A 12,510-nucleotide genomic window follows, 5' to 3' on the forward strand; every position below is an offset into this window, starting at 1 on the left:
TTATGGGTGGACACAATATCTTTATTTCACTTATTTATTTTTATGTGGTGCTAAGAATTGAACCCAGAGTATTGCACATGCGAGGCGAGTGCTCTACCGCTGAGCCACAACCTCAGTCCCTGTAGGGCACATTTTATAATGCCACATTTAAGTTCTTTTTTGTGTGCTAGAACCTTAAAGTCTTGAGCAGATTGCCCTTGAATTCTTCTTTTAAAAAAATGTCTCAATGCTGGCCAGATGGATCTGTACATATTTTCACATCTAACACTCTCAGGTTATTCTAGGCCTGTCAAAGGCTTCAGAAAGATTCTTAGGACAGTGGTGAAGGTACAGAGTAAATAAATCTTCAGTACTCTTGATAAGAGTCTCCCCTGCTGCTTGGATAAATTTAACAATAATTAACTCAAATCAACACTTTTTTTTTTTTTTTTTTTTTTTTTTTAGTACCAGCGATTGAACCCAGGGGTGTTTAACCACTGAGCCAAATTCTCCAGCCCTTGGTTGTTTTTTTTTTTTTTTTTTTTTTAATTTTTATTTTGAGACAGGGTCTTGCTAAGTTGCTAAGGCTAGCCTCAAACTTGTGACCTTCCTGCCTCAGCCTGCCTAGTCGCTGCAATTACAGATATGTGCCCCCATGCCTGCTTCAACTCAATGCATTCTTACTATACCCCTGAGAAATTATATAATGGAAGATTCGATCACCAGAAAATTTTATGGGTGTGGAAAAATGCAGGGTAAACTTATTAAATTGTTAATAAAGGGCAATTAAAGATGGGAACCTCATGAACTTTCTCATTTAACTTCAACGTTGAGGGTGTGATTTGGATTTGATGGATCAATTCTGTCCTGGTCCCTAAATAGTTGTTTGGAAATAGGATCACACTGTAGTGAGGTAGAACAGAGATAGAAGGACCCAGGAAGGCAAAGGCAAACACATTCTACTTACTTTATTGTCATCTCCATATCTGATCATTTCATGAGCAAAGTCATCAGTGGGTTTGACACGGACAAATGCATGAACCTTTTTTCTAGTACCCATCCTAGCTAAAGAGAAGAGGACAATGAAATTTTCAGTAGTCATCATCAAATAACAATTAGAGGAGTCATTCATTTAAGAAGATCCAAAGAGAGTGACCTGCAGCCCATTTTTCCCTATCCCCCTGAGAGCCAGTCTTCCTTTTCACCTCTGCCTTTCAATGCTCTCTGGATAGTGCACCGCTCAACAGGTATGTGTACTTCCTGCTTTGAAGGCTGCTTCATCATTTTCTACCATTGACCCAAAAGAGACTGAAATATAAAGAAGAAAGAATGTTCCCTTCAGTTGGCCTATTCTAAGCTGTTGTTTCTAGAAATATTCTGCGTAAGATGAGTCTCCTTATGCTTTGCCTCATCTATTATATGCTTGTTATGAAATACACTAAAAGTAGTTTTTCTTTTTGTAGTACTGGGAATTGAACCAGGAGTACTGATTCAGTAACATGCCAATTTATTTCTATTTTTTATTTTGAGAAGAACTCATTAAGTTGCCTGGGCTGGCATTGAACTTGCCATCCACCAGCCTCAGCCTCCAGAGTCAATGGAATTACAGATATGCACGACCACACTCTAGTTTTGTTTTTTCCATTAACATACCTTGCGGGCTGGGGATGTGGCTCAGTGGTAGAGTGCTTGCCTAGCATGTGTGAGGCACTGGGTTTGATCCCCAGCATCACATAAAAATAAATAAATAAAGGTATTATGTCCATCTACAACTAAATTTTTTTAAAAAATATATACCTTGGGCTGGGGTTGTGTCCTAGTGGTAAAGCACTACATATGAATAAATGAATAAAATAATGGTCTATCAAAATTAAAAAAACATTTAAAAAATATACCTTGCTTAGGATGCAGCATCCCCTCTACATCTATCAGACTAGCTGGATCAGATTAAGGATACTACTATGACTAAATGCCCTAGAAGTATACTTAAGCTATTCCATAATCAAAAAGTCCATTGAGAGAAAAACCATAGTCCCCTACCTCCTTTTCCTCTCCTAAAACCTAACTACATTCTCATCAATTTCCTTCAAGTAGCCACACATATCTATCTTCCTTCATTTATATTATAACAAATAATTATACATAAAATACAATATTAAACATTTGAGGTGGCTATATGGAATAAGATGGAAGCTTACAGATGAAAGTCACTTAGGTAAATGTTCCATAATAGAAAAGACCTTCTTAAAGAGGTAAGGGCCACAAACACCATAAATAGTTAAGCAAACTCAAGGTGCCCAATTAAAATATATTCTTGTAAAACTATCCTTTAAATGATAACTAAGAAATCTCATATCTTTTTGGAGACTAGTATCATGAGTCAAATCACACTTGGCCCTCTCCTGGTAGTGCCTGCATAAAAATATTTAATACTAATTAGACAGTAAGTTTTGGTTCTAACACTGACATTCAGTGGAGAAACAGAGGGTGATTAAATAGAGGTGATAATTATGCTGTTTTTCCTTTTTGTGTATTATAATTGAACCCAAGGCCTCATATATGCTAGGCAAGTGCTAAAGCACTGAGCTACATTCCCTGTATTTTATTTCCCTTTATCTTATTTTACTTTATTTAGACAGGGTCTTCCTGTTGCCCAGGCTGGCCTTGAACCTTAGCCTCCTGAGTAGCTGGAGTTAAGAGCATGCATGATCAGACCCAACCAATTGCACTGATTTTTATTGCTTTAAGGACTTTTTGAACCCAGAAACAATTAACTACCGAACCACATCCCTAGTCTTATATTTTGTGAGACAGGGTCTTGTTAAGTTTCTTAGGATGGGCTGGGGATGTGGCTCAAGTGGTAGCACGCTCGCCTGGCATGCGTGCGGCCCGGGTTCGATCCTCAGCACCACATACATACAAAGATGTTGTGACTGCCAAGTACTAAAAAATAATAAATATTAAAAAATTCTCTCTCTCTCTCCCTCTCAAAAAAAAAAAAAAAAGTTTCTTAGGATCTTGCTAAATTGCTGAGGCAGTCTTGAACTTGCAATCCTCCTGTCTCAGCCTCCCCATCACAGGGATTACAGGCATACACCACCATGCCTAGTGATAAAGTCTTACACACTGAGAGAAAATGCTAAGAGCTCTAAGAAACTAAGTAAAATTCTATCTGTGAGAATCAACAGTTTTGTTAAATCTAGGTAATACCAAAAATAAGATAAAAATCTATGAGCTGGATGTAGTGGTGCATCCTGGTAATCCCAGCAGGATGCAGGAGCATCACAAGTTTGAGACTGGCCTCAGCAATTTAGCAAGACCCTCAGGACCTTGTAAAACTGTAGTGGCATCCCCTTTTTCATAGAAAATCTTAAATTAAGCCTCTCCAGAAATCATCACCATAATTGACTTTAGAACTATCAGCAAAAGAATCTACAAAAGAGTTCAATGTTTAACTAAACTTCCTATTTCCTGTTGCTCTATCTTACTTGGCCATAGGCCTGAAAGAGATCAGCAGTCCAAATGCTTAACACCCCTTTACTAGTTTTTCACAATTAGGGACTATCTAGTATTTTTTAAGATATATAATAGATTGTAAAAGTTTTCAAGGGGGAAGTGTTTGCAAATGCAAAGTGTGATAAGAAAGATTCTTTAACAAGGCCTCTGGCCTTGGGCTGCAGCTTCACTGAGATGTGTACATTTCAAGATAAGAGAAGAGTTTCTAATAGGGCTCCAAGGTAACAGCTGGCAGGGGAAGGGAAGAAAGGGGAGAAGCTCTACCCTTCTCAGGCGCTGACCTTGAAGGGTTAATTTGCCCAGAAAAGAGAAAGAAAAGCTGCTTATGTGTGAACTTCTGCAGATTGTGAACTTCCCAACCCCTTCCCCTACACACTGGGTTTAAAGTTCTGAAACTGCTTGAACTCGGGGTTCAGGGGGATTGATTGGTTACAGTGAAAGCTTTTCCCTCTGAACCTGGCTGCAGCCAAATAAATCTGCTTCCTGCTAATTCTTTGGTGTTTGACCTCCTCTGTTCCTACAAGACCATGTCTGAAAATAAAAAACAAAAAGACTGGAGGTGTAGCACAGTGGTATTGCGCTCCTGGGTCCAATCCTAATAATAATAATGTCTATGAGAATACACTGAATGAATAACATCATTGTTCAAAACTATTGGGAAAAAGTACAAAATACAGTTTTAAATTCTTCTAAAACGGAAGATTTCTAGTTTTTTACATATAAATATCTTATTTCCTTTTTTTTTCCCCCTGGTAATGGGGATTGAGCTCAGGAGTGGTCCACCACTGAGCTACTTCCTCCTCTTTTAGTTTTTATTTTGAGATAGAGTCTCACTAAGTTACTCAAGCTAGCCTTGAATTTGCAATCTTCCTCCCTCAACCTCTGGAGTCTCTGGGATTACAGGTGTGCACCATTGTGCCCAGCTACATATAAATTTCATATAAATTTTCCTAAAATCAATCTAACCTTTTTTTATCTGACCCCCCCCCTCGTAACTTGATAATATCACTATGTAGTTTAAAGTCATGTAACCCTAAGATAGGGCTCTCAAATTTCAATAATTTCATTTTTACACAACCATGAATATAAAGAAAAAATGTTAAAAGTCCATTTGGGGGCTGGGGATGTGGCTCAAGCAGTAACGCGCTCGCCGCTGGGTTCAATCCTCAGCACCACATAAAAATAAAATAAAGATGTTGTGTCCTACGAAAACTGAATTAAAAAATTCTCTCTCTCTTCTCTCTTTAAAAAAAGTCCATTTGGAATTAATATTCTAATTTGAATGGACAAAAGAAAGGCCCAAAGGGCAGGATGTTTATTGCATCATACACTTGTCTTTTGATCTCTCCATCAGGATTGGACCAATTCAATAAGGAATGTGACTTTTGCCCCTAAAATCCTGTACTTTCAAGGGGAGGATAGAGTTGAAGCTAAAGAAAACTCCTGGAGGGGCTGGGGATGTGGCTCAAGCGGTAGCGCGCTCGCCTGGCATGCGTGTGGCCCAGGTTCGATCCTCAGCACCACATACAGACAAAGATGTTGTGTCCGCCGAATACTAAAAAATAAATATTAAAATTCTCTCTCAAAAAAAAAAAAAAAAAAAAAAGAAAACTCCTGGAAACACTTTTAAATAGGACAATCATAGGCTAGGGGTGTAGCTCAGTAGAACACTTGTCTAGCATGTATAAGACCATGATTTTGATCCTGAACCCCTGCAGCGGGGGGGGGGAGGAATTTGCTAAATTTATGAGAAGTTAGAGAAACATGAAGCATAGGAACCTGATTCAATTTCAATCTTCAATTTGGAAAATGGAAAATATATATATATATATATATATATATATATATATATATATGGAGAGAGAGAGAGAGAGAGAAAGAAATAGCTTGTTTGTACCTGCAAAGTACTTTAACAAAATGATATGATATTCAGTATTTAAAAAAATTTTTCTTTTAGTTGTAATGGACACAATACCTTTATTTTGTTTATGTGGTACTGGGGATTGAACCCAGTGCCTCACATGTGAGAAGCAAGCGATGTACCACTTAGCCACAACCCCAGCCCCTGATATCTAATATTAAAGCCCCTGATATCCAATATTAAAGGCCTAATATTTAAGGCCTTTCAGTTTTTTTTTTAAAGCTCCCATGCACAACAGGGATTTCTTTGTGTGTGTATTTTTAAGTTCTATTTAGTTTTTTTTTAAATATCTTTATTTATTTTTTATGTGATGCTGAGGATCAAAACCCAGTGCTTCACATGCAAGGCATGCACTCTACCACTGAGCTACAGCCCCAGCCCAGGGATTTCTTTTTTTCAATTACAATTAATTGTTTTTTAAAAAGCACATTAAAAATAGTAATATTTTACATAGGAATTACCTAACAAAAATTTTTCTATTAATGTCCTTCCACATTTCTAGACACAACTTATAATGATCAGTTTTCTCTTAAAATTATATGAACTATCATCAAATGGCATTAATGGTCCCTGCAGAAGCAAGTTAAATAGAGACAGGTGCTCCTCTTTCAGCTCACATTTTTGATGATGGGGGCAAAATAAAACCCTGACCTATTATGAGTCTTTCTGCTGTTAAATCAAGTAAGCAAACATAGTACTTACATATTTGCCTACTATAGAGTGTGTATATACTTCCTACGTTCCTCAATTCACTATTTCATGATCATCTTTTCCTAGCCACTCTGGGGTCATTCAGACTTTTTGATTTTTAGAAAATTAATCTGAAAGATATTGAGGTGAGCAAAGAAAATGGCTTGTCCAATTTGTCATATTTGTCTTTAAAATTTAGCTCTAGAAATAAAAAAGCCACCAATAACTCTAATACAAAGTCCTATCAGAAAACTGAAGAGAGTATTTCATTTCCTATTTCACTTCAATCTATGCTATGGGAAACTAGGAGTAAAGCAAAGTGTGTTTTGACTAAAATATTCTATTTCTAAAGCTCTGGAAACAACTCCCCCACACTAGACCCAAGGGCCCATCCTCCTGCCCAGGGAAGTTCAGGTACCATTCAGGATGCTCTTTAAAAGGGACAGAAAAGAAGCAGGGGAGCTCTGGGACCTGCTGCCCAGGCCTCCCTCCCTGAAGCCCCTGCCACCAACAGCAAGGGGTAGCACAAGCCAGCACAAAGTAAACCCAGAACCTACCTCTTTTCTGCCACGAAATTCCTAACATGCACATGTGCATGCAACCAGCCTGTCCATGTTCCCAAGGTCTCCTCATGCTCATGTTATGGCTCCAAGCATGTCATGAGCCATACCCTCCTGCAATAAGCCTTCCCTATGATCTACACCTCTACTGTGTGCTTGCTATTCAGCAGCTCCTCAATACCCAAACATTGGGGGCCCCATGCCATTTGCACTTACTGAAATACTGCTTGTTACTGTTCTTACGCCGCTTCATTTGTGTGGATTTCAGCTCCCAAATTACAAGCTGCTTGAGAGCAAGGAATGTGCCTTTTATCTCTTTTGAATCCCCCCACAATATCCAGAACAGTGCTCAGTGCATAGCAGGTGCTCAAGAAATGGTGGTTGGTGGTGATGGTCGTGGCTGGAAGTCAGAGGATAGGTGAATCTCCATGTGTGGGTCCATCTTCAGTCACTACTGAGAGAGTCCCAAGGCGCAGATGATGTGACTCCCCTTCCAAACCACATCCAATGCCCTGACCTCTCAGCTGTTCTGCAGGATACTTGCTTTCTAGGTTTATTTTAGAGGACCTCAATATACTCCATTTTAGTAGTGTCCTTTTCCCTCAGAGCTTTGTGAGGAATACCCCCCTCTTTGGAGCACCATCCTTAACACCTGTGAAATAAAGTGAATCTGAGTGGCCAACAGCAGACCTCCAAATTGAGAGATTCACTGTTTCCTCATTTGTTTTAGGGGGGGGCAATGAAGGAATTGCCACCCACAGCCCCCGAAGACTTGATAGGAGATGAGGGAGCATCTGGTGTGATGACTGGTACCCAGGCAGTCCCTATTTTCTGGCGCTCTGGCACAAACCAGGGGCAGAGGCTACAAAAGCATCTGAACCCCAAACATAGGGTCCAACCTGGCCTTGGGCTGGAGACAAGACCAGCATGTAGGCAAAAGTAGCCTTTCTCTTTTTTCTCACCTAACTTGCGGGAGCCCCATGAGGAGTGTGGGTGGCAGTGGGCCTTGGGCCCATTCCTCTCTTTTTCTGGAGCGGTTTCCTCATCTGCAAAGCGCAGGGCTCAGACTGATGATCCCCAAGGTCACTCCAGTTTGAAAATTAACGAGTGCAGAAGAGTCCAGAAGACCCCTGGCACCCCTGCCTCACGCCCTCTATGTCTGGAGCACGACGTGGAATCCTCACGGAACCTGGGAATATTAGCCCCAAGGTCCTAAATCGCTGCCAGAATAAAAAGGACCCCCTGAAGCCGCGTGCCTTCCTCTGCCAGAGTTTCACAAACTAGCGAGCCAAGCCAGGAACTCCGAAATAGAGTGGTGCTGGGAATTCAGCCACGCCAGCGGCCAGGACGCACCACCCCATAGGGCCTCCCTTCTCCCTAATCCCACTGTCGCGCGGCCCCTGCTTACCGCTCCCGAGGCAGCGGCACTCGCCCAGTGCGACCGCTGCCGACTGCAGAGACCCAAGCTCTGCACGCGATCAGGACACGCCAAGAGCTGCCGCCGGGCTGTGTATAAAGTCGCCATAGCAACGGGTCGCGTCGGGGATTCCGGAAGTATCGTGGGGTGGTGGCGGAAATGAAGTGCGCAGCTCTAGGTCGAGGATACAGGTAAGGTCAGGACAGAATCGAAAAACAGGAGATGTGGCCAGTGATTCTAGGAAGACTGCAACAGCTGCATGCGCAAAGCCGTGTTCGAGGTAGCGGGGAAACGAAGGCTGTGTATGAACCAGGAAGCGGGGCTGCAGGTCTTCCGGCGCAGAAGAATTTGCGATTACGGCGGCCGCGCAGGCCCGTCCTATTCCGGCTCAGCGTTCCTAGCTGCGGTCGGTGTGCGCCTACGCCCCGCCCTGGTTAGTGTGGAACCGGCCGGCCAGGTCTGCGCATTTGCGGCGGTGGGGGAAGATGGTGGAGGACGGTGCGGAGGAGCTTGAGGACTTGGTGCACTTCTCCGTGTCGGAGTTGCCTAGTCGCGGCTACGGCGTCATGGAGGAGATCCGGCGACAGGGCAAGCTGTGCGACGTGACGCTCAAGGTGCTGCGGGATGGGCGGCGGCTGGCTGAGAGGAAAGGGGTCGAGCGGGAAGAAAAGAGGGGCGGGTGACAGGGGAAGGGAGGTCGAGCGGGCAGAGGGGTGGAGAGAAGAGAGTGGAGGGATACCCTGTCGTAGGGAGAGAGGTGCCGAGTGGGAGAGGGTTATTAAGGCCAAGTTGGGCGCGGAAGAGGGACAGCTTTCAGCCGTTGGAAGGAGAGGTTGAGAGGTGCGCTGCCGAGGCCCTCAGAGTGGGAGACACCGAAGTGCCCGCCTCCTTTTTCTGTCACACAGACCAGAGAAAATGTACTTACAGTTTCTCTTGGGAGGAAGGGGCGGTGTCCGGCTCCACATTTGGGTGGATACCACTGAAGCATCTTCTTGTGCACACAGAGATTTCTTTGTGCCGCTCGAAGTTGACTGTGCTTTCGTATAGAGGTGAAGGCTTCTCCTTAGGGGTCATTGCTTGTCCTTGATTGTTAGAATCTTTGAGGTGGACAGATGCTCTCTCACACTGGAAGACCCCCACCACCACCACCATCACCAAAAGGTCTATTTTAACCACCCTCCCTACCAGCAGTCACAAAAACCAGCCCTCCCCTCCATTGCATGAGTCTTTTCCTGCGGAGAGACATGCTGTGCTGCTTCTTGAACAAGCTGCTGAGCCATGTGGAACCCTCCAGGTGGGGAGATGGTGCTATCATTAGTGTTCCCTATTGGACTTTAGCTGGAAGGCTATCAGCATCTGAGTGACCTTCCTGTTTTAAAAAAACAAAACTATGCAGAGATCTTTTTGCTGTTATTTTCTACATGGTTAAGGAAACCTTGCTTCTTCCTTAACCAGCTACCCTGCTGGAGAGGGTAAAATAGGATAGTTAAGAGTTTGGCTTTGGTGACAGGAGGATTTGGATTAAAATCCCAGTTGTAACCTTGGACAAGTTATTTATTCTCTCTAAGCCTCAGTCTTCCAAATGTAAAAATAGGTAAGGTTCCTAATTCTTCATGTTAGTGGGAGGATTAAATGAGAAATTTTGTGGCATTCTTTGCCTTATTCCTGGCCAAGTTCTCCAGTGGTGCTATCAGGTAGGGCCTGTAGGATAATGGACCTGCCTTTTCACTCTGTGAAAGGGGACTTCGGTCTCTCCTTTTCATCCCTTTAAACCCCTCCTGAAGGAAATAATTTTCCAGGAGAGGAATACAATGGCCTGAGAAAGGGGCAGGATCTTCTCAGGTGAGAAAGAGGAGCCAAGAGGATTAAGAAAACTGAGCTGGAATAATGGAAGCAGAGGAAGTAAAAATAAATGAGAGATTTTTGTCCACAGAAATAAATGTGAGAGATGTGGAGGCCACAAGAGATTTGTAAACAGAAGAATGATCTAGTTGTGGAAGTAACATTTGGTGTGAATAGAGACTGGTGAAAAGCAGTAATAAGGAGGGATTTTTGGATTTAGATTTAAGCTGTAATGGTGAATTAAGGGACGCTTTTGAAACACAGAGAAGCAAAAAGGGCATGACAGTGGAATGGTCACAGATATTTCTACATAAAATAGTGACTTTCACTTCTACATTTATAAAAATATCAAATATAGTAGATTTATAGCAAAAAATGCCTGTATGACTTTTTTTTCAATTAAATGCTTTCTGTTCATTCAAAGGGACAAGTAAATCATTCAGATGTAGTACCATCTGAGTGTCAGTCTGAATTACTGTTTCAAGGGCATAAGGACCAGTGCATAGACCTAGGCTAGAGCTGGTCAGAACTGTAAAGACCAATCTTTTCTATAAGGCCTGAGAAGTGGTTCAGTGACTGTAGGGCCAGGAAAAGGGCAAGCATACCAGGTTCTGCTGCATTTCACTGCCCTCTACAAAAACTGTGCTGTGAAACTTGTTTGTCATCCCTCCCCCATACACACACACACAGGAAATATAGTCTTTCCTCAAATTTCTGGCAATTCCAGATTGTTTTTCAGATAAACAGGCACTGAAAAGTTTTTTGGTATGTGATGACTTGTTGACTAGTGGGCCTCCCTTAGGGCAATGGATCTCAAACTTTAGCAGGCACCAGAATTCCTTGTTGGCCTTGTAAAAACTCTGAGTTTTGGAGTTCACCTCTGAATTCTGATTCATAGGTCTGGCATGGGCCCAAGAATATACATTTCTGTCATGTTCTCCAGTGGTTTTATCAGGTAGGGCCTATAGGATAATGGACCTGCCTTTTCACTAGAATGTGTTCAGACTCCTCAGTCTTCTAGGTGTCCTCCTAGATGATATAAGTCTGGTTGTTATCATTCCAGGAGTCTTGTGTGAAAGGGGACTTGGGTCTCTCCTTTTTGTATGGCAGACTTTGAGTCAGTCTCCCTAAATGGTGCCATTTCCTTATTTTCAATGGTGCCCCAGTTACACAAGTCTGGAATCACTAGTTCATCCTGTTTAGAGAGTAAATCTCCAGTCTTCTGCTAGGGCAGTGACAGAGCGTTGCCTGGTGGAGGGGACCAGTACTGCCTGTTTTGGGCTCCTCCTTATGACACACCTTCAAAAGAAACTGGCAGCTCCAGTGGTTGAATTTGCAGTGGCTTTACATCTGCATTACTCAGAATTCTCCATATAAGTCAGTTATTACTCTTTTGTCTGCTTTTCATCTTCTAAATTTTTTTCTTATTTTTTGGGGGGGTGGGGATGGAGGTTGAATCCAGATATACTCTACTGCTGAGCTACATTCCCAGCCCTTTTTATTTTTATTTTTTAATTTTTTTTATTGGTTGTTCAAAATATTACAAAGCTCTTGACATCTCATATTACATATATTAGATTCAAGTGGATTATTATTAAAATTTTTGTAGTTGTAGTAGACAGCATGCCTTTATTTGTTTATTTATTTATTTTTTAATACAATGCTAAGGATCGAATCCATTGCCTCACACGAGCTAGGCAAGTGCTCTGCCACTGAGCGACAGCCCCAGCCCTTTATTTTTAATTTTGAGACTAAGTCTCATTAAGTTGCCCAGGCTGACTTCAAACTTGCGATCCTCCTGACTTAGCCACCCAAGTTGCTAGGATAACAGATGCGTGCCACCACACTTGACCATTTTCCAAAATTTTGTAGATTTTTCTAATCTGTTTCTCTGCTTCTTTTTCCTTGGGAGCTTCACTGTTTTTTTTGTTGTTGTTGTTGTTGTTGTTTGGTTGTTTGTTTTGTTTTGTTTTTCTTGTTTGTTTGTTTTTTGTTTTTGTACCAGGAATTGAAGCCAGGGGCATTTAATCACTGAGCCACATCTGCAGCCCCTTTTATTACAGAGACAGGGTCTTGGTGAGTTGCTTAAGACCTTGCTAAGTTGCTGAGGCTGGCTTTGAACTCATTATCCTGCCTCAGCTTCCCAAGCAGCTGGGATTACAGGCATGCGCCACTGCACCCAGGTTGCTTAACTGTTTCTTGAATATTAATATGAGAGGCAGGATGATGCCTACTTTGGAGCCAGACTACCTGGTTTTGAATGCTGGCTCTGCTACTTCTTAGCTGTGAAAACCTGAACCCAAGTTCTTTAAATGCTAGTGATTCAGTTTCTTCATCCTTAAAATGGGGATCATCACCTACCTGAGTAGTGAGGATTCTATTAGTTAACATAATGAAGCACTTCAAATAATCATGTAGTAAATACTTAGTAAGTAGTAGATTTTGTTGGGGGTACTGGGGATTGAACTACTTAGGGGAACTCAACCAATGAGCCACATCCTCAGCCCTATTTTTTTTTTTTTTTTTTCAGAGACAAGGTCTCACTGAGTTGCATAGCACCTCACCATTGCTGAGGCTGGCTTTGA

General features: G+C 42.2%; 2 protein-coding genes across 7 annotated transcripts in view; one reads left to right on the forward strand and one right to left on the reverse strand.

Moving 5' to 3' along the window:
* Kif9 (kinesin family member 9) overlaps positions 1-8,124 on the reverse strand; it is a 64,718-nt gene extending 56,594 nt beyond the window's left edge. Inside the window, exons 1-3 of one of the 4 annotated variants that reach the window (XM_076869910.1) lie at positions 8,075-8,124; positions 6,883-7,120; positions 947-1,044 (exon numbers count right to left, since the gene is read on the reverse strand). In XM_076869910.1, coding sequence (XP_076726025.1) covers positions 947-1,044; positions 6,883-6,919 — 135 coding nt within the window. In that variant the 5' untranslated portion in view covers positions 6,920-7,120; positions 8,075-8,124. Of the gene's footprint in view, positions 1-946; positions 1,045-6,882; positions 7,238-8,074 lie in introns of those variants that run through there. The other 3 variants (XM_076869919.1, XM_076869930.1, XM_076869939.1) reach the window with 3 other exon arrangements.
* Positions 8,125-8,243: 119 nt separating this feature from the next.
* The window catches only part of Klhl18 (kelch like family member 18), a 52,959-nt gene continuing 48,692 nt past the window's right edge, over positions 8,244-12,510 (forward strand). For 2 of the 3 annotated variants that reach the window (XM_076844803.2, XM_076844812.2), the window contains exon 1: positions 8,244-8,697. In XM_076844803.2, the coding sequence (XP_076700918.1) occupies positions 8,569-8,697 (129 nt within the window). In that variant the 5' untranslated portion in view covers positions 8,244-8,568. The remainder of the gene's footprint in view (positions 8,698-12,510) is intronic. The other variant, XM_076844820.2, reaches the window with a different exon arrangement.

Source organism: Callospermophilus lateralis, chromosome 1 (assembly GCF_048772815.1).
Source record: "Callospermophilus lateralis isolate mCalLat2 chromosome 1, mCalLat2.hap1, whole genome shotgun sequence".
Classification (NCBI taxonomy): domain Eukaryota; kingdom Metazoa; phylum Chordata; class Mammalia; order Rodentia; family Sciuridae; genus Callospermophilus; species Callospermophilus lateralis.